Genomic DNA, 21,421 nt, shown 5'->3' with positions numbered 1-21,421 from the left:
TGTCGAAGATATGGGGAGAAAGAGAGAATCTGGAAAGAAGAGGAAAGAGAGGAGAGGAAAAAAGGAAAAGGGTGTAACTAAATCTCTTGATTGAAGGCATAAATAATGGATTGAGAGCCTTTTAAGGTGGATTGTATATATTTCGTAAACAAAACTTGTTTATGCGGGTAATTAACTAAACATGGACATTAAGAATAATAAAGTTTCAAATAGTGTATAAGAATGAAAAATTAAATAATTGCTAATGTTGGTTAGATTCCACATTATAGGAGGTAGAGACTAGTTTTTGTTAGAGTTTTACGTGAAGGACTGGAGAGTGAAGAAGGGATAAAGGACCGCTCAAAAACTAATTGTTGGTTAGCATATGTTATTTGTTTTTGGCTACAAGTTATAATGTAAAACTATGGGCCAGCGAGTGATATATTTTTGAGAAATTTTCATAAAGCACTATCTTTTAGTAGTAATTAGCCATCAATAGGTACCATCTGATATATTACGGATTATAAATACCTTTTTTGTGGTTATAAGATGTATTTGATGTATTTAAGCTATTGTATTCATGAATACAGTAGCAAAAATAGGCGTTAATCAGGGAAGTCCAGCTAATCAATTATTGTATTTGAGTGTATTCGACTGTATTCATGGAGTGAAAAATGGGATTACAGCTGGACAGATTGTTGTATTCTTATTGTATTCGACTGTATTCACGGCGTGAAATAGGGGATTACACTGTTTTTAAAAAGGAAAGTGAATCAATTAACATAATAGACTCTAATATAACTCAACAAACTCAATTATAACATACAAATTTTCTATTTTCAGTTATAAAAAAGATTCTCAACCGAAAAATACCCTAAAAACATAGTAATCTTCAGAGAAATTATATAATACATCTGAATACATAAATTATATTAATTAAAAAAAGCATATGAATACATTCATGGCATATAGAGAGACAGTGAATACAATAAAATACATAGAATACATCGGGATACATTGAAATACAATGAAAAAAAAGACAGTGAATACAATGAAATACATGGAATACAACGAGATACATTGAATTACAATGAAAAAAAAAAGACAATGAATACAATGAAATACATGAAAATACATTGAAATATATTAACAGAAAATAAGTTGTTCAGCCCCAAACTCCGTCGTCTTTGTTCAAAAACAAATCCTAATTTTCGGCGAATCCGTCGTAGCAACGTTTGAAGATACAACACGAAACACCTTTGAGAAAGGTACAACATGCGTCTTCTTATTTTCATTACCTGAGTTTAGTGATTTGGTTAGGGATTTGATTTGCTTTTAGTGACCTTAACAGAGAAATCTCCTTTTTTGATCTCCTAAAATAACTCATAGCTACCAAATCCACCATCATTGTCCCAATTGCCGCAACCATTGCTATAAACCCTGCAAAACGGAAATCACCCCACCGTTTTGCAATTCAAATATTCGGTGCAAGAATTGATCGGAATGAAAAAGAAAATAGTGTGGGTGAGAGGAATTTTGAGATTGAGCATTATGTTTTCAAAGAATGGGGGAAGAGAATGGGATGTGTCAAAGTAGAGAGAGAAAGAAAATAGTGTAACGGAATAGCGTATTTAGTGATTTAGGGCTAGGAGGTAACCAAAATTAAATATTTTGCTATAAACCTTTTATAAGGTATCTATGGAATATAATTTTTTTAAATAGTATTTATTTAAAATAAATAAGTTGTTAACCTTTCCTATAGGAAGTAAAAATTCATATATTTTTTGGTCGAACTGCCAATTATGTCAGAAGCTCGTAGTTATACCTACTGTCACAGGTCGTTTACCATGTTTTTTGCAGGTAATTAGTCCATACTTGTCACTAGTAAAAGTTATTCGTAATTGACTACCCTGATAGTGAAAAACCTTTTTTAACATTAATAGGATCATATCATAATTCCAATACATTGATGAGTTAAGATCATATTGTGCTGACCCCAGGAACATATTTTCTCTGCAATTTTATGACATACTCAAAGGGAACTAGATATCTAGTTCATTTCCATGGAAGCTGCCACTTGATGAAATTATTTCCATTCCTATTTTTTCCCTTTTCAAGAACAATTTTAGGCTCATAACCTTAATTAGACCATAACATTAAGAAAAGGGTTCTGTAGAATGTGGCTTGCACATTGGAAAGAGAAGCTAACCCAGAATCCCAAGAATTCTTTGCAAGTCTAATATTGTTTCAATGATGATGACTCTCAAAAATAATTGGTGTACTTGAGCAATCCTCATAGATATACCACAATAATGAATGATGTCAATACCAATGGTTATCATTTATCATTGAGGTTGTCATCATTCTCCAGAATTTTCTCATCTGCGGCCTCACTAGGTAAATTAGCAGCAGAAGGTATTTTTCCTGGGTATTTAGTAATCGAAGAGTCTGATCCGATCATGCTGGGAAACATAAAGAACAATCAAATTAACTAGGGAGAGGCTAACAAAAAAGGTCTTGATGTATAAAGGAAGATGGTAAACTGCATTGCTTACCTCCTGTCAACAATCACCATAGACCGGAGTTCACAGTTAGCAAACCTGCATGTATATGCAAAAAACATTTGAAATACTTGTTGATGTTTTTCTGTTCCATTGGATTGCTTCTGATTGTCATCGAAGCATTGTAGAACGTTCTACCGATTACAGAACTGTTAAACCATGTGCTACTTTTAGAAAAGTAGTCCCTCTTGCTATTAAATTTCTAGATTTATCTTTTCTTTTCTCGTCAAATACTTAGTATTAAGTTACCAAGAACAGCGTTTTATGTGATTTTAAAAACTGTGCAATCTCTTACATGACAAGGAAAAGTGAATGGACAATTCAACCACACACACACACACAAAAAAAAAAAAAAAAGATAAAAATTGACCAGTCCGCCGGTGTTTAGTGAGGAAAGAAAGAAATGATAAAATTACCGTTTGCAAATTTCCTTCTTCACAAAAGGATGACAGTCTGTTCCAAATGCATTCACTGTATGAAACAAGAGTCCATTATGTGAGACTACAGCAATCTCCTTCTCTTTTCGTGTGAGCAACCTGCATCGATGGGAAAGTTTACAATGAGGAAAAGAAAAACTGATAAACACACCTATTTTGCCCATGATTTGGGTAAAGGATTACTTGTAAATCAGTAAAAGTTTAGCATTCTGATTTCATTAACAAGTATAACAATATCCAATCCCATATCTAGCAGCTGGTAGACCTGGCCCAACCAAATTGAAGTACAGAACATTAATAATCTTCATGGTAATAGTAAGTTTTACACACTTTCTCTCTCTCTATCTCCCTCTGCCTCTCCCTCTCCTTCCCTCCCTCCCTCCCTCCCTCTGATATTTCATCTAAATGGAGCAACATGTCAGTGAGGATTCATAGAGAACCCAATTTGTTTGGGATTGAGGCGTAGCTGATTGGTGTGCAGTTATGTATATATTTGAGAGATCAGCTCCTGAATGATCAGAGGGGTTTCATGAGCATCAGAAGCAAGAGCTGAGCTCTACTTGCAACCCAGATATAGCTGAAGTCTTTCCTGAAAGACAACATCATTTATTGCAATCAATGCCAACATTTGCAAGCAGAAGGTGCAGATCAAAGAGAACCATTCTAACCTACAAGAAAAGACCCCAAAAGTATAATCAATGGGGTCAAGTCAAAGGGGTATAAAATTTCAACTACAATAATTTCTATATATGAGCACTCGACTACTAGTTTTTCTGCTCTGATCTGATCTTATTCCAATCACCGGAAAAAATGAAAAGAGGGAAACATCACCCTGGGAAGAACAGAGCAGTGAAGGAGGAGTCAAATGTTCTTTCTTCATTTTCTTTTGGGATAATTACACTTTTGATCACTCAGTTATTGGCTAAGTTGCTCGGTCTCGGCCGCTGGTGTCTGATACAGGTACGGATCTAGATGTCAAATCCTTCATGATCTAAATTTTAAGATGTGAGGGTAGAGATGCAGGTACAAATACAGGTGCCGGGATAGCCTATTAATATTTCAAACATCTAAAAATAAAGTAATAAAAATATGTCTAGATTATGAGACAAGGTATTTCGAGAAGGAGAAAATATTGATCAAGAGGAGAATCTGAGAACGAAATAAAAGGAAAAGGTCTGACATAGAAATTTCTATATACAAGGCATTTCATTTTCTTCAATTTCCCATTGCTTTTGTTTTGATTTCAAAAATCATTGTATCTGTCCCATATTTTGTTACATCTCACGTTTTTTTTCGTACGTTAAAGTTTCGTCTTCAGTAAATTGACGTAAACTTGGGGATGATATTATCTAGAGGTTAGCATATATATGCTATTTATAACAAGCGATAAATAAGTATCATGAAGGATAAAGGATGCACGAATTAGAGAAAACGAGTTTCGTTGAAAATGGCCAATTTGGGATAAAATACGGATCAAGTAAAAATACCTGATAATTACAAACTAGTACCATGCGAGATACCATATGACCACGGTAGTATAATGTATAAAGTATATGTATATATATATATATAAAGTATATTAAAAATAAGTAGAATTTTAAGTAATTTGTGGTAATTTTTAAATTATGCGGGTACTTGATTAATTACCGGGTAACATAACATTATCCGGTTAACTAATAAGTGGATAAAAAATTAATAAAATAACTCACCCCTACTCCCCACGTGGCAATATGCCACCATTCAAGCGTATGACTCATAGTCATATATGTTTGTGTGGCAATGTAACATGTAAAGTCATTAATGACTCATAAGGAAAGACTTGAAATAGTAGTCACTTGAAAAATCTGATTCTTAAGTTTCATAAGACCTTTTGTCTTTGAGAAAGAAAACATGAAAGAACAGAACCAAAGTCTTCCAAAATTTCAAAACCAAAAAACGTGAAACCAAACCATTGCATGCTGTCTTGAACCACGAAATCATTTCGTTCAACACTTCAAAAATTTCGATTGAAATTTCAGTCCAAATTTCGTTCAATCCAAGCTTCAAAAAATCTGATTCTTAAGTTTCATAAGACCTTTTGTCTTTGAGAAAGAAAACATGAAAGAACAGAACCAAAGTCTTCCAAAATTTCAAAACCAAAAAACGTGAAACCAAACCATTGCATGCTGTCTTGAACCACGAAATCATTTCGTTCAACACTTCAAAAATTTCGATTGAAATTTCAGTCCAAATTTCGTTCAATCCAAGCTTCAAGCATAGGTTTCGTTCAAGAATTTCGCAGAAACATGCATGTTAAGGCTAAACTTTTCCTTCATTTTAGCATGATATCGTAATTACACAAGTTTGATAACGAGGCATAGAGAAAAATTCGTATCCCAGAATTTACTTATATTTTGCTAGTCTCGCAAATTACATATATTTTCCTAGTTTTGTAAGTTACCATATTCTTCTTATCGGGAATGCATATTCAGTTAAGTATTTCCTTCTTCCGGTCAAAGGAGCAGAGAGTTTACATATATACAGTATTAAAAGTATTTTCAATACCATCGAGCTATAATCGATGGGCGGGCCTCTATTGGGCAACCTCTGATCAGATGGTAAGATATATACCGAGCCTACTGTCGTCGAGCGCCTATGAGCGAGCCCAGTTGGTCGAGATACAGAGCCTAGTATGGCCGAGCGTCTATGAGCGAGCCTACTACGGCAGAACAGTTATATATATATATATACCGAGCCTTACAGGGCCGGACAACTATTTTACTCACTATGTTGAGAGAGTTGAGACAGTATCGGTAGATGAGCATATCTTCAGATTTTCTTCGACTCCCAGTTGTTTTCAGTTATTATATTATCAGTTCAGCTTCAGCTTCAGTATATTGCCTTACATACTCGGTCCATTATTTCGTATTGACGTCCCTTTCTAGGGCACTGCATTTCATGCGTGCAGGTTCAGACAGACAGACAGGTAGACCTCCTCAGTAGGTGTTGCCCGAGTTCAGCTTTATTGGTAAGCTCCCCTTCTTTCGGAGTTGCCGGGTCAGGCAGTGTGGTGTATATCTTGTATATATATGTAGATAGGTTATGGGTAGGTCGGGACCCTGTTCCGATCACAGTACATCTATCAGTAGAGACTTGTAGACATATCCTGTCGGTTAGTGCAGTATGTTGGGCTTGTAGGCCCTGTATGTATATTTTGTTGACTTGTCAGTTGTAGTAATTATGACGGCCTTGCCAGCCCAACTTTATGTTGACATTAGTCAGCGTTAGTCTCCATTTAGTTTTATATTTTGTATCGCACGTTATCTTGTAATGTAGCCCATAGTCAAAGTATGACATTACATATTCAGAGTCTCTTAGTCGCAAGTGGTACGCAAGGATAGATGAGAAACTAGGTGCCGGTCTCACCCCCGGGCTTGGGGAGTGACATATTTCTCAGTCGATTTTTGTTAAAATACCCAAATCGATTGATTAAATCCGATTGGGATCCCACACCTACGTCCCGTGGCGGAGGTTAGGGGTGTTTATCGGGCGGATCGGGCAAATAATTATACTTAACGGTTCGACTTATCGGTTATCGGATTATAAATATAGTAATCTGCTAGCCATCCAATAAGACAACGGGCGGTTTATCGGCTAAACCAAATAGAAATTTTTTGAGCAATCATTCAATCAAATACCAAACAGTTTCAAATCAATACCAAACTTTTAATACCATCTAAGATCTAACAGTATTTTTGAATTGAAGAGTCATCTCTCAAGTTCCAATCTAATTCATATTCAAGACTACTCATACACGTATGAATCAATCAAACTTTCAGTAACATTCGTTCTTCACAAGAAATCCAGATTGTAAAAACAAAAATCCAGAAAATTAGACTTTAATTTGTTAGATGCATGGAAAAAAGGACATAAAACCAGACAATCCACATATAAAACCAGCGGGCAATTCAACAAATTACTTTCAATAGTATTTTGTATACATAGGGGTAAAAGTTTAAATATAAAAATTCTTAAACGGGTTAAAGGTTTACCCGATAAGAAAATTGAGTAATCTGCCCCCAAACCGTTAAGACGTTAATTATAAAATCTCAATCAGTACACCATCCATTGCCCCGATAATCCGATATCAATAAGTCAATAAGCATCAGTTCGATTCGGTTAACGATTTCGATTCGGTTTTGAACAGCCCTAGCAGAGGCAAGATAACCGCCAAGGGGATTCAAAAAAAGGAAAAAGTTAAAATGGTTGTAGCTAGTGGGAATAGAACCAATGACCTCACAAAGGTTTGAACCCTTTGACCACTAAGCTATGCTTTTGGGCTGTGTCAAGGGGATTCAAAACATAATATATAAAGGTATAAAACAGATTTTGCTTACATATACAGTGTAATTTTTCGGCGGTCCCCCTAAATCCGCCTCTGCCTACGTCGTGTCGACATAGGTGCGGCATCCAAAGTAAAGAGTCCGAGACTCCGAGCAACCTAGGTTATTGGTAAATTCTTATTTTGATCCTTGTGATAGTTCACCAAATATATTTAACCTTTATTTTATTTAAAATATATGTTTTTGGTCTCCTTATATAGGAAAAAAGTTATACTTAGAATAGTTATTACAACTATGTTACCCTCAAAAATGGAATAACAATATAATTTAACATAGCATATGGGTAATTAAATGCTTTTAGCAATTAACAATTCATTAAATTTGTGAAGATTAACGAGTAGATGGATTAAAAGTGGACACTTCAATTAGTTGAAGGTTAAATGTGCTTAACCAAATATCACAATGACCAAAATCAGAGTTTGTCAATATTTCAAGAACCAAGAATTCCATCCCTTTTTTGGGTCGGTAGTGTCATATCCATGTTATGTCTTTGAGGTAAATATCTTTTCAATTCTCTGTGATGAGAGTAAAGTAAAAGAGTGATATTTTATCGAGGGATAGAATACAGGGTTTCAAGTTTTTAACTTGTTCATCTCAGTGATGTTTCATAAATATTAACATGCCATTATTTCAGATCTAAGTAATTGTTACATGCACTCAAATGTTATGAAAATTCTCAGTATAAAGGGCAGCCCGGTGCACTAAACTCCCGCTATGCGCGGGGTCCGGGGAAGGGCCGGACAACAAGGGTCTATTAAAATTCTCAGTATATTCAAGAAAAACTCTTCTCCATCCCTGACTTAGAATGCAAACTGTATCTTCCATAATCAGATGAGGAGTTACACAAGCTCCACATTATCATCACTCTTACGCTTCAGTATTAACAAAGACATTAGTCAGGGAAATTGGAAAGTAGCAATCTCTCTTCTTCTGTGCCAGCACCTGAGCCTACTGCAACTTTTGCCCCCGCCCCCCCCCCCCCCAAAAAAAAAATAAAATTAGAATGCAAACTATTCCACATTCCTTGACACTCTTAAAACATCACTATTAACCAAGAGACTAGTCAGAAAAATAGGTAAACTAACAAATCACTCCTTTCGCAGCCTGACCATACTACACCATATATAGCTAGCTCTATACTTACCTCTCCCCCCCCCCCCAAACAACAAAACAAGAGCCAAACCAAAAGAAAAAGGGGCACCAGAAAAAGGAATTATAAGGGGAAAAAAAGAGTGATGCAAGATAGTTAATAGAAAGAAACCGTAATACATAATGCTCCTTCACTCCCTCAAGGTTAAATGATAGATAGGGGCACTAGAAGAATCAAATTTTGAAAACTACACAAGTGCCCAGAGCAAGCTTTACCACCAATTTGGAAAAATAGAAGATGAGAATGAAAGTTTTATTAATCATAGTGGCTTAAGGAGTAGAAAATAGGTTAATTTATTTCCTTGGATTTTGGAAGAAAAGAAGCAAACTCGTAGCGAAATTCACTGGTGATGTTAAGGAGTTAGGGCACTGAAAATTTCAGAACTTAAGGTATTGTAATTTCTTTGACCCATTAGCATATGAAATTACAATACCTCAAGCTATGAAATTTTCACTGCCCAAGCACGTCACCAGTGAATTCCTCTATGAGTATGCTTCTTTTTCTTCCTAGACCCAAGGATATAATTTTACACACATATAGAGAGAGAGAGTGTGTGTGTGTGTTTTATCTAAGAAGTATTAATGATGCCAATAATGAATCAATGATATGATGGTGATGTGAGTGGGAGACATAATGATTAGGCCAATGATTGTGGGGTAAATAATATGGAAATGATAATGAGTTAGTGGAATTTGATATGAAAGGCTAATCTGCTATGGGTGAAAAAAATGTAGTATTGATTCTTAGTTCTTATAAATTTAGGAAGAATAATGACTACCCAATGATTTGGGTAATAACGTGAGGGGTGATGATTAACTAATGATTAGGTTCTAATGATGAGATAATGATTGATAGCTTGTATCGATAAGATATGAGATGGGGAATTTGAAAACGAGGCCTCTTATTTCACATTGCCACAAATACTGTTACTAAGTACATCGGAATATAGGAATCATCATGATGCCATGATTAAAGTAAGGATGATGGCTTGGTGGTATGACTGAAGCCACTGTTTTGGCATTTTGGTTCACTACTAAAGTGCCTCATTTGGCATTTATTTGTGTACAAATTTTTATTTAATTGGACCGAGGGTGGACTTTGATTTTGACTTGTCCTAAAATTGTGGAAATTATTCACCTAGACTAATTAGGACGTGTTAATTAGTATTTGGATAGAATGGTTGGTCTTCTAGACGTCGCAAGGCTGCGGAAGTGAGATAAGTGAGACTTTAAGCTTTGGTGCTTGCTTTTCAAAGCTTACTTTTAAACTATATTTTGTCTGCCTGATCCATGTGTTGGGGCGAGCGTGTGCTTGGCAGAATCGATAGTCTGTGACTGGCCGTGAATATACTATTTTATTTAAAATGTTGAAATAATTTAATGATTGATCGGTTGTGTGGCATGGCTTCGTGCCACAACATTGGAGTGTTCAATTAATTTCTTTGCTGCTGTAATATACTTGGGGCATTATGTATGCCGCCGTGAGAGATTTGGAGCATAGTGTTGGGGTGTTTGGTTAATTTCCTCCACCCCGAATATGACAGGTCTTAGTGTAAAATTGTATCAGAAGTGGTAGGCTCTTGTTGAATATTTTAATTATACGCATTTGATATATTATAATGCATATGATTTTTGCACATATTATTTTGTCCTTGTTGTATTTGTATTTTCTAACACTTGTTCCAGGAGTACTCAAAGGGGCGGGTCAAGGATCTTACAGGGTTATATTTACGTATAACTCACTATTTACCTGCATCTCTATGTAGATATTGTTGCAGACGACAGAACTAGTGGTTGATGAATTCGTTAGGGTTGATTCTGTTGCTAAGGTGAGCCACCGCATTGTTCATGGAGGTCATCTTTTCAGCATTATCTAGTTTATGCCAATTATTTCCTTTGCTTTGGATTTGCATGCCCGCCAGTTAAACACATATAACTTTATTAGATGCTCGATTATCTTAGTGTGAGATTTGGGCTAGAGTTTTATTACTTAAGTAATCGTTGATTTTCTATTAATAGATTATGGATTTGGTTGATAATTATTATGCATTTACTTATTAATAATGCTTTTAGACCTGCACTTATTTTCTCTTAGTGGTTGTATAAATGGTTAATTATATGGGATATAGTTCGCCTGGCAGGTGCGGAGTGTTGTGTGACAATCACGTCTAGGGACAGTTTGGGACATGACACGAGCCTCGGCTTGTCGTGCCTAGGTTGGACAACCATTTTCTTAAGTGAAGCAACAACCGCTTCCTTCAACAAAGGGCTCGTAAGATGTAGGCTCAGCTGGCCTACTAGTCAATTTTTAGATTTCTTCCTTGGGCCTCCTAGCTGTGTTTCCCCTAACCTTATTGTCATTGGGCTGAAATCTATCACAACTTTGAGTTTGTCAGTATCTCCATAATTATGGGCTATGCACTTTTGGCCTAAGGAGGGACTGATTTAATGTCCATAAATCCTGGCCCAAGAAACCTAGGTCTAGTGTCATCTTCCACTTGCTTTCACCTGTCCTGACACTAGACTGCCGTCAGTCATCATGTGCATTTAAGACGGCCTCTTCCCCAACTTTTCCTCCAGCCTTCCTCTTTGTTAGTGTTCCTGAAGGATTTGGGGTTACGGACCATTTTTGTGCCCCTTCCGGAGGATAGTTATACAGGACATGGAAAACTTCCATTAGGTGGGGATCTCTCCCTTTCTTTAACAAAAAGTTTTACCCTAGATATGACAGTCAAGGCCATGACAAATTCCTCCTCCTGATAAGTAGTTCCATGCACCTGCACCACAAGTAATGCGCTGATATCATTTTTATGTATTCCGTCGAAATAGTCTTATATGAAAGTGTAATCTGGATGTCACTTGTTAGTTGTTACCTTAAGTTGGATGGTGAACATCCATATATCCAATGATAAGAAACAAGTCACCATCTACCACCTGTATATAAGATTATTTTGACGGAATACATACGAAATGATGTCAATAGATTACTTAACCTACACTCCTTGATGTCGGCTGTTATCCACCCTGCCCTAGCTGCCCATTCCATGACTCCATTGATTCATCCTACTAGGTGGTCGAGACAACTAACTAAACAAGTCTCCACAAAGAATTTCCAGTTCTCAATGTCTTCCTTTGACAATAAATAGAGGAACTCCCCATCAACTTTCCTTCAGTGGCAGTCCGCATATAGTACTAGGGCCAGTTTCGCTGCTGCTTACCTATAAGATCTTGTTGACTCAAATCTTGCCATGTCTAAGTTTGATATAGTCCATTTACATATACCCTACATCCTTTTGAGAAAACAATTTAACTCTTTCTTAGAAGTCATTACTTACCTTTTCAAAAAGATTTCTCTTTCCTAGCAATCATTGGATCAGAAATAAGGCAAAAGGAGAAATTCCATCTCTTCTTCGACTCTACGCTCTTTTAACTGCATCAATTACAGCTTGTGGTAGTTCTTGTCAATTTCCTTATTACAATATGAATTTCTTTTACTTTAACAGAAGCATTAAAGACCTGTTTTTCATGTGCAAAATATATTGTCTTGCAAAGTCCAGCAATTTCTACAACCAAGAACAGACACAAACATTCCATTAACTTAAAAGACATTCCCTTCTTTACCACCGCCTAGAAGAGATAAAAAAATTTTTTTTTTTTTTTGGGGGGGGGGGGTGGGGGGGGCTGGGAGGAGGAGGTTGAACCTAACCAGTTCAGGAATTTTATTCCCCTAGCCATGACTTCTTCCTTTGTCTCCCTAACATTGGCCTTCCAGAGGGTATCCTCGTCACTTTCAATCTGAACAAAATACCACATATTCATTAGGTCCATGATAAGGGATATCATTTGAAATGACATATTATAGTCATACCAAGCACGTGTACTACCATTAAAGACATGAAAGAAGTATAAATTGTTAAATACTTGCCAGTGAAAGATCAATTGCAGGAAAGAGACACTGATATTCACTTATGCTCCTTCTGCTATCACAAGGATGAACACCCTGCCACCAAATTATATTAGGTAGAAGTTAAATAACTGAAAGCATAATAGATCAAGCATCAGTTATCTATTCATAAATACAGAAATTTGAACCACTAGATGTCACAGATCATAATTGACACAGTTAAGACAACATCTCTTTTTATAATGTAAAGTTACAATTGTTGTATTCTGTGACCCAGCAGATTGAGAACAAGAGTGGAAAAGAAACAGAAAGTTTCTACAACATTCTTATATAGTAAAATGACAACAGCCTAATCTCAAGAATAGGAAGAACAAGTAGGATGAGAGCTGATTATGAGCTTGAGAAAAACAGGTGAACTAGAAAAGAACATAGATCTAACTGACTATAAACTGGACTCAGATTACTTCTAGCTGGATATTTATAAGTATATACATATATGTGTAAGCAGAGGCGTATCTAGTGTAGAAGCTATGGGTTCAATTGAACCTATAGCTTTCGCTCATACCCTGTATTTTTGCCCAAAAAAATCATTAAATATGTACAAATAATAAATTTTGAACTCATTAAATTAGCTGAGATATAGTAGAATTGTGAATCTGAACCCATAAATTTTAAATTCTGGATCCGCCTCTGTGTGTAAGCACTAATACATCCCAAAGTTTGCAGATAAGAAGTGACAACAAATGTGTGCCTACAGTGTTCCAAAGACTAATTAACATATATTTTGCCTAATACATCATCCTGAAATGCTCTTCTATTTCTCTCCTTCACAACTCAACTCATAGAATGAGCAAGTTCACCATATACTCAACATTATTAAAATGGTAACTAAAACAGAGAGATACAAATTTACTGCCGATTTTACCAATACTGCAGAAGTCAACTCTCCAACTCCATTTGCAGCATATACTTTCTCATATTTCAAATACCCAAGATATCTCATTCTTAAGATTAATGAAATAGTTACTTTTCCATCTAGCGTATTTGCATGCTGGCAGTGGAGATTTAACTTTTGACACATTTGCTCAGGAATATTTCAACCTTTCTGCAGGTGTGATACAGACTTAAGCTCTACATAAGATGGAAGACAACTAAAGAAAAGAGAACAAAGTATCTTGACAAGCAGGAAGGTGTTCAACTGACATACCAAGTGTTCACGACAAAGCTCATGCGCGATGATAGGAGGGCAATCCAGACTAGAAATTGCAGAGCGGTCACTATATCCTGTGTTCGCCACCATCAATGGTAGTATATCCATCCTGTCTTTGTAGCCACCACCACCAAATACTCCAGCTGCTGTTTGCATTGTCCTGTAAAGTCAACCGTAAGTTCTCATAAAGTTCCGTAATAGCTACAACAACAACAACAAACCCAGTGTATCCCACAGTCTGGGGAGGGTAGTATATACCCAGACCTTACCCCTACCTTGAGAAGGTAGAGAGGCGGTTTCCAATAGACCCTCGGCTCAAGAAAAGATAATAAAAAAAAAAAGCAATAGCAACAAGCAGTATCAACAACAAGATAATAAGAAAATCAAAGCGAAAGAAACAACAGGTAGTAGTAGAAATCTAAGAATAAGAAAATACAAGACTAACACTAATACTACTGCTATGGAAAAGAAAAATGTTCGACTACCTACTAACCTTCTACCCTAATTCTCGACCTCCACACTCTCCAGGTCATGTCCTTGGTAAGTTGAAGTAGCGCCATATCTTACCTAATCACCTCTTCCCAATACTTTTTGGCCTACTTCTACCTCTCCTAAGACCGGCCAACCTCTCGCACCTCCTTATTGTGGCATATGTGCCCCTCCTCTTCACATGCTCGAACCATCTTAACATCGCTTCTCGCATCTCGTCCTCCACGGGGTTCACTCCTACCTTATCCAGAATATTTTCATTCCTAATTTTATCTATCCTGATATACCCACACATCCATCTCAACATCCTCATTTCTGCTACTTTCATCTTCTGGACATGGGAGTTCTTGACTAACCAATATTCTGCCCCATACAACATAGTCAGTCTAACCACCACTCTGTAGAACTTATCTTTATGTTTTGGCGGCACATTCTTACTACACAAAACATCGGATGCGAGCTTCCAACCCCGCTCTAATACAATGTGTGACATCCTCGTCAATCTCCTCATTTCCTTGGATTACAAAAAAGGTGTGCAACACGAGGGCTTCCTAGTGGGTCACCCTAATAGCTACTAAGATTGTAAATCATCCTAAAGGGAATAACCAAGTTTTGTCTGCCATGTCCCTACTGCTTTTGCTTGTTTGGATTGGGTTGTAAAAGGCAAAATAAATCATGTGTCACATTCAAAGGGAGAAAATTTGATACCTTAGCAGAGGAGACGTGACAACTAACTCAATTCTCTTAAAGAGGCCACTTGCATGAACGTGTTTACGCAAATTATCAACCTGATACAAGAGCCAAAGATATATAAGAAATAAGAATCGAGGTGCATCAAGAGTAAGGATGAGGAGTATTTAGATTAAGTGAAAAAATCGGGGATGCTCTCCCACCTGTTGCCAACCAAGTGTAGTAAGGTATGCATCAAAATATTCAGGAGACAGGTATGCTTTGTAATTCTTGTCTCCTTCAACATTGTGAATGCCCTGACCATGCCTCACCTAGATATATGGTTTTAATAAGACCACAAAGCCTTCAAAATTGTGAGCAAAATCCAATAGGGAAGTCAACCTCGACTGTCCTTCAAAACAAAGTCATAACTGCTTGAAATCTTCAATACGAAGTACAACAAAATAATTCAGGAAAATTTGAACCAACCAGGTGAATTGTTTTGCAGCGATGCAAGGGAAACAAAGTTGGACCTCCAGTGTAGTCCATGTTTGAAACTAGATCAGATAATCCATGTTACAAAAAAGAGGTGGGACAAACATTAGAATCTATTTTACTTATGCTATAACATATTTCCAAATGGCATTACCGACCCCAAATACACTTCATTCATATTAAGGAATTGAATGCAGGAAATAACTCTAGCTAATTCTTCAATACTCTTATCAAAAGCTACAACAAGAAGTAAAGACAATGGAGCTAGCAAAAAAGATCCCGCCGTTACAATAGTAGATGCAGTCCCAAGCATTTTCCATAGATTGGGATTATGTAGTTGCTCAGAGGAAGGGAATAATTACAAGTTGTTAAGGATTTTTGTGACTGCTCTAGGCTAAGGGGAGAAGGGCATGTCCTACTGGTCAGACAGAAGCCTATCCACCTACCAGCTTATCTTGTTCATATCGAGCTGGAAAGTAGAGACTAATTGAAGCAATATCCATTCACAATGAAAGCTTATCTGAAGCCAACAACAACAACATACCAGGTAGTGTGTACGCAGACCTTACCCCTAACTTGTGAGGATAGAGAGGCTGTTTCCAATAGAAACTCGGCTAATCTGAAGCCAGGGGTTGTATATTTAGAAAAAGGGAAATAATCAACCCTGGGAAGGTTTGATTCAAAGAGATGGTGCATGTTCCCCCTTCCCTTATGGTCTTGAACCTTTCTATAGGTACTTAGATTCCATTCCCTTAAGCCATTAGGATATCAACGAATCTAAACAAAAGAAAAATGAAGACCCAAGTATAATTTAAAAATAAATAAAAAATGTCTACTAGTCCATCGAAAATGCCAAATTAGATGCTCAGAGATGGAACTCACCAGAAAGGGAATAGCTGCGACTAGATGAAACAGGGAGCAATCTAGAAGAAACTAGAGATGGGGTTGACTTGATTTTGCAAACAAATGCTAGATATCCTGGATTAGGATCGAATAATGAACAAGACAAAGATTCCGAATTTTTACTTGCAATTCCACCGCTACTAAATAGATTTAATTGTGTGATGAATTAGTTGAGGTGATCAAAGTGATTCCAAAATATATACCTATCTATCTACACTATATTATATTAAAAGCATCATTACACCTAGCAAAATGTCCTTGGCACAAATTAATTTTGAACTAGATAAAATAGTCATTTAAATCATTTTTCTAATATTTAACACTTAAAAATTAATTGCTATATTTTATGTATTAAATCCTTCCTCATTTAAACTAAATAAAAAATCCGAATATTTAAAACTTTAAAATCAATTAAATTTTTACCTTATATCAATCACTTTAAAAAATCCACTAACTTATCATACTTTTACCACGTTTCCTCCCTTGTCCTGTCATTAACAAGAAATACATTACCTATTATATGTTTATTTTATTTTATAGTACCAATAAAATACTACTACCAATGAATTAATATTACCTATGATAGAAGATTCGAACTTAAACTAACGGCCCTTTGTCCCATTTATAAATAAAGAAAATCTGCCGTCCTTGGAATGTAGTCTTTTTTTTGGTCACCAAAAGAACTTATATTAATTAAGTAGTGACATTACAAGGAGGTACTTGCACACTATTACAAAAGGAGTTTTCAAAATATTGACCCAGTGGTTGGTCATTTGGCAAAGTGGGTGGGTTGTAGAACAAGTCCGTTGTATTGTAGGGTTTGACTCAAGCCCTAACCCAGTCCCTTCTTGATTAGCTAATAGTTGAGATAACAAAAAGTCTGGTGGCTGAGTGAAGATAGTTGTGCAGTCCTGAGCCTGGGTAATTGAGCCTTGTTGAGCTAGATAATGTGTTGCATAGTTTTGCTCCATGTATATATGGGTGATGGGCGAATTACCCAGCTGCTGGAGTAAGTACCTGCATTCCATTAGAGAGGATGAGTAGTGACGATTATCATTATTGAGCATTGTTATTACCTTAGTAGAATCCACATTTACTTCCAGTGAGTTGATGTTGTCTTACAAGTTGTAAACCTTGTAGTAAGGCTTTTAATTCCATGAATGTGGAATTGCCTGTTGAAGATGAACCCATGAACCCCATTAAACAATGACCCTCTGAATTTCGGAAAATTCCTCCAAGACCATTGATAGAAGTGTTGCTTTAGCCGCTCCATTTGTGTTAAGCTTAATTGTGCCCACTGCTGGGGGGGTGCCATTTAATATGCATTGGAGTACATGTGTGCTTATTTTTTTGAGTTTTTGTGTTGTGATTAGTAAGGTAATAGAATTCCGATGTTTGGGAGATTATTTGTGGGGTTGAGGGTGGTGGTTTAGTGTTTTGGCGATTAAATACATAGTGGTTCCTTAACTTCGAGATGTGCCACACTGTGTGGAATAAGAGTGGCTGAGGGTAAGTTATAAGGTAATTCTTTTGCATATTGGATTAGGTAGTGGATGGCTTGAATTGGTGTTAAGAAGTGCGTGTTACAATGTTGGATGCAGGGTGCCAACCCAAGTTGAGCCCATATGACATTTGTGTGTAGGTAGTTGAATAATAGATGGTTAATTATTTCAATACTTTGGAAGCATAGAGTACAAGTATTGGATAAGGTAACCTTTATATGATATAGGTACGAGGCAGTTGTTAAGCGTTGATGTGAAACTAACCAAAGAAAGTGGATTATTTTTTGTGGTAAAATCAGTTTCCAAAGCCAATGATGATGGTATAGCGGAGCTGGTTCTTGGAGAGCTGTGTATAGAGATTTGACAGTAAACTGACCATTTGGAGTTTGTCCCCAGATGATTGTATCAATTGCCTGTGGGGTTGTTAATGTTGGTATAAATATTTTTTTTATTTGGGAAGTAATGTTGTCTGCTAGAGAGAAAGATAAGGAGGATGTGTCGATTGCGTTATGGGAAATATAGTTGCTAAGGGTGCATGGAGCTTCACGGAGTTGTAGAGGTCCATGGACTAATTTTCGAAGAGTTATATTTCGCCCTATCCATGGTTCGTGCCACATATTTATATGTGTGCCCCATGCAATATTCCACACTAGGCCGGTTTGGCATAGGTTCCATCCCAGTAAAATATTTCTCCAGGTGGAGGAACCATGAGCTCCTGCTTTTCGATGCATATAAATGTTTAATAGTATGGATGCCCAAAGGGAATTAGTATTTTTAAATAGCCACCAAGCAAGATTTTTTAATAATGCATTATTCTTAATAGCTAAATTTTGAATGCCTAGTCCCCTGTTCTTTTTGGGTTTTTGAACTACTTCCCATTTTACTAAGTGTATTCGTTTTTTATGCTCAGTAGTGCCCTAGAGAAAGTTTCTTTGGTAACGATTCATTCTGTGGATGACTTCTGAAGGAATTTTTATGTATTGCATTACATGGTTTGGTAAGGTGTTTAAAGTAGAATTAATTAATGTAGTCCGACCTACCATGGAAAGAAATTGTGATTTCCACCCTGATAATCTTGTTTTGAAGTTATCCAGTATGTATTGGCAGTCATTTGAGCTGGGTCGCTTTACAAATAAGGGTAATCCCAAGTATTTAGCAAAGTTGGTACCTTCCCCCGTGTTAAAAGATGATAAGACAAAGTGTTTGTCTGATGGGGAAGTATTTTTTGATTAAAAGATTTTGGATTTTTGAAAATTTATACTTTGGCCAGACTTCTGAGTGAAGGTTGTTAGTGTATCTATTATGGAGTGCACAGTTGAAGTAGTTATGTTTGACGTTAAGGTGATATCGTTCGCAAAAAACAGATGAGATATTAGGGGCCCGGTATGGGAGAGTTTGATTGCTTTCCATTTTTGATAATCCACCAATTGGTGTATTTGCCTTGAGAGACGTTCTAGACATAATATGAAGATGTAAGGGGATAACGGATCACCTTGTCTAATACCCCTAGTTGGTTGAAAAAATGGAAAGGGGTGTTCGTTTATAAGGATTGAGATGAAAGTAGTTGTTATACAAGACATAATGATAGAAATAATTTTAGTGGGAAAATTAAAGAAATGTAAGGTTTCTTTGATGAACCCCCATTCCATTTTATTGAAAGCTTTTTCTAGGTCTAATTTTATTTACAAATTTGCAATTTTACCTTTCTTTTTCCTAAAGTTGTGAAGGATTTCTTGAACGATGATAACGTTATCAGCAACTCGTCTTCCTTTTAGGAAAGCGGATTGTTCAGGACTAATTAATTTATTTATTAAAGGCTTGATGTGTTGTACAATTAACTTGGTTATAATTTTGTAGATAGTGTTGCATAGCCCAATTGGGCGATATTGGATAATTATGGAAGGGTGCCTGATTTTTGGTATTAGACATGGGTAAGTGGCATTTGCCTGGATTGGTAATTTCCCAAAATGAAATACTTCATTACAAAAGGAGACAACAGATGTAGAGAGTTGAGGCCAATATTTTTGATAAAAATAAGGGTGAAGTCCATCTGGCCCTGGCGCTTTGAGAGGTTGGAAAGAGTGAATTGTTTGGTATATTTCCTTTATAGATAAAGGTCTGGACAGATATAAATGGTCAGTATTCGTAAGAGTGTGAGTATCGTGGCTGATTATTTTAATAGTGGATTGTGTATGCGTAGTGGTAAAGAGTGAATCATAGTAATTCATTATTAGGGAGTCAACTTGTGGTTGCTCCGTGACCCAATTTCCCCCTAAGTCCTTGAGGGCTGTGATTCTATTTCGTCTCCTCCATTGGAGGGTATTTAGGTGGAAAAAATTCGTATTGGCATCTCCCTGTTGTAGCCAATTTATCCTTGATTTTAGTCGCCAAAAATTCTCTTATAGTCTGAGTAAGTGATTAAACTCAGTTAATAAGTCCTATTCAAGTAATTGAAGGAAATGGCTGGTAGTGTACTTGGGAGAAGATTGTATACCACTTAGTCTTGCTAGGATTATTTTTTGTTTTTTAAAAAGGTTCCCAAATGTTAGAAGATTTTGATAGGAGTCCAATTATTAGTAATAAGGTTAATGAATGAAAGGTGGGATGTCCAAATTGTTTCAAATCGGAATATATTTTTACGTCTAAATTTAGGCTTTAAATTAAGTAGTATTGGGCACTGATCCGAATGAGTTCTAGGGAGGTGTTGAACATTAGCCTCAGAAAATAATGTGAGCCAATCATAATTACCTACAAATCTATCAAGTCGTTTAAGAATTCTATTAGCTAAATTACGTTTATTAGTCCAAGTATATCGACTTCCTCTAAAATCTAAGTCCATTAAATTACAATAGTCAAGACATCTAATGAAATTATCACATCTAGAGTTATTAATGGGATTTCCACCATACTTTTCATTAGCTCTTGTAACTTCATTAAAATCCCCCCCAATTAACCAAGGCATAATAGTATTATCATGCAAGTTTTTTTAACTATTCCCATAAACAGTGTCGTGCATGTCTATTATTTTTGGCGTAAATAACAGAAAATAACCATCGTTTAGGGTTAGGTAGTACCTGGACAATGGAATGAATGGCTTCTGTGTTTACTTCAATTTGTTCAAGGTTGAGAAAGTCTCCTTGCCATAGCAACGCTATTCCTCCAGATTGTCCTTGAGCGGGTGCTTCTGCTAAGTGAGTGAACCCAAAATCTTCCTTCAAGTGACCATGACTCTGAACATGGGTCTCCAGTCGATGATAGTTGAGTAGTGACCTAAAATTTCTCTTAAAATTTGGGGACTGGGCTCCTCGATAATTCCAAAATGATGAACTGCATTTGATTACTGTGGGAGTGTGGGTGGGGTGGAGTCTGCTGGGACTCCATTGTATTCATGGTCGTTCCTCTCAGTGAAGGTCAGGGCCCTATTGGTTATATATATAACAAGGTAAAATAGTATGAAGTGCGACAGTATAATTAAAACCCCTAACAGTCGATAAAGAGGAAAATCACAGACAGAATATACTCAGTACACAGAGATAGCAATATGGGATCTCCCAGGATATCATCCCGTCGTCCCAAACGTAAATGTACAGAGGATCTCCCAGGATATTGTCCCGTAGTCCGAATCATAAATATGCAGGGAAAACTCCCAGAACACCAATCCGTAGTCCCAAAGTAAATATCCAGTACAGGGGAATCTCCCGGGTGTCGTTCCTTAGTCCTAAACGTAAATGTGCAGGGGAT

At 36.5% G+C, this 21,421-nt stretch overlaps 1 protein-coding gene across 3 annotated transcripts; it reads right to left on the bottom strand.

The window, feature by feature from the left end:
- Window positions 1-2,116: 2,116 nt before the first annotated feature.
- Window positions 2,117-16,363, bottom strand: LOC107790884 (phosphoglycerate mutase-like protein 1). 3 transcript variants are annotated; one of them, XM_075254684.1, is made up of 10 exons: window positions 16,158-16,363; window positions 15,270-15,337; window positions 15,005-15,112; window positions 14,820-14,899; window positions 13,620-13,782; window positions 12,434-12,508; window positions 12,215-12,303; window positions 2,957-3,076; window positions 2,535-2,579; window positions 2,117-2,441 (listed from the first exon to the last, which is right to left on the bottom strand). In XM_075254684.1, the coding sequence occupies exons 2-10, from the start codon at window positions 15,327-15,329 to the stop codon at window positions 2,318-2,320; spliced, it is 864 nt and encodes a 287-aa protein (XP_075110785.1). In that variant the 5' UTR covers window positions 15,330-15,337; window positions 16,158-16,363; the 3' UTR covers window positions 2,117-2,317. The 3 variants fall into 3 exon arrangements, with proteins under 3 accessions (XP_075110785.1, XP_075110784.1, XP_075110786.1); XM_075254683.1 differs by lacking the exon at window positions 16,158-16,363 and adding an exon at window positions 15,845-16,052; XM_075254685.1 differs by lacking the exon at window positions 16,158-16,363 and adding an exon at window positions 15,820-15,949.
- Window positions 16,364-21,421: the final 5,058 nt, after the last annotated feature.

The sequence above is a fragment of the Nicotiana tabacum genome, chromosome 6, assembly GCF_000715075.1.
Source record: "Nicotiana tabacum cultivar K326 chromosome 6, ASM71507v2, whole genome shotgun sequence".
In the NCBI taxonomy this organism is placed as follows: Eukaryota; Viridiplantae; Streptophyta; class Magnoliopsida; order Solanales; family Solanaceae; genus Nicotiana; species Nicotiana tabacum.
Note: the sequence above shows the minus strand (reverse complement) of the source record. Positions and strands in the feature narration are given on the sequence as shown.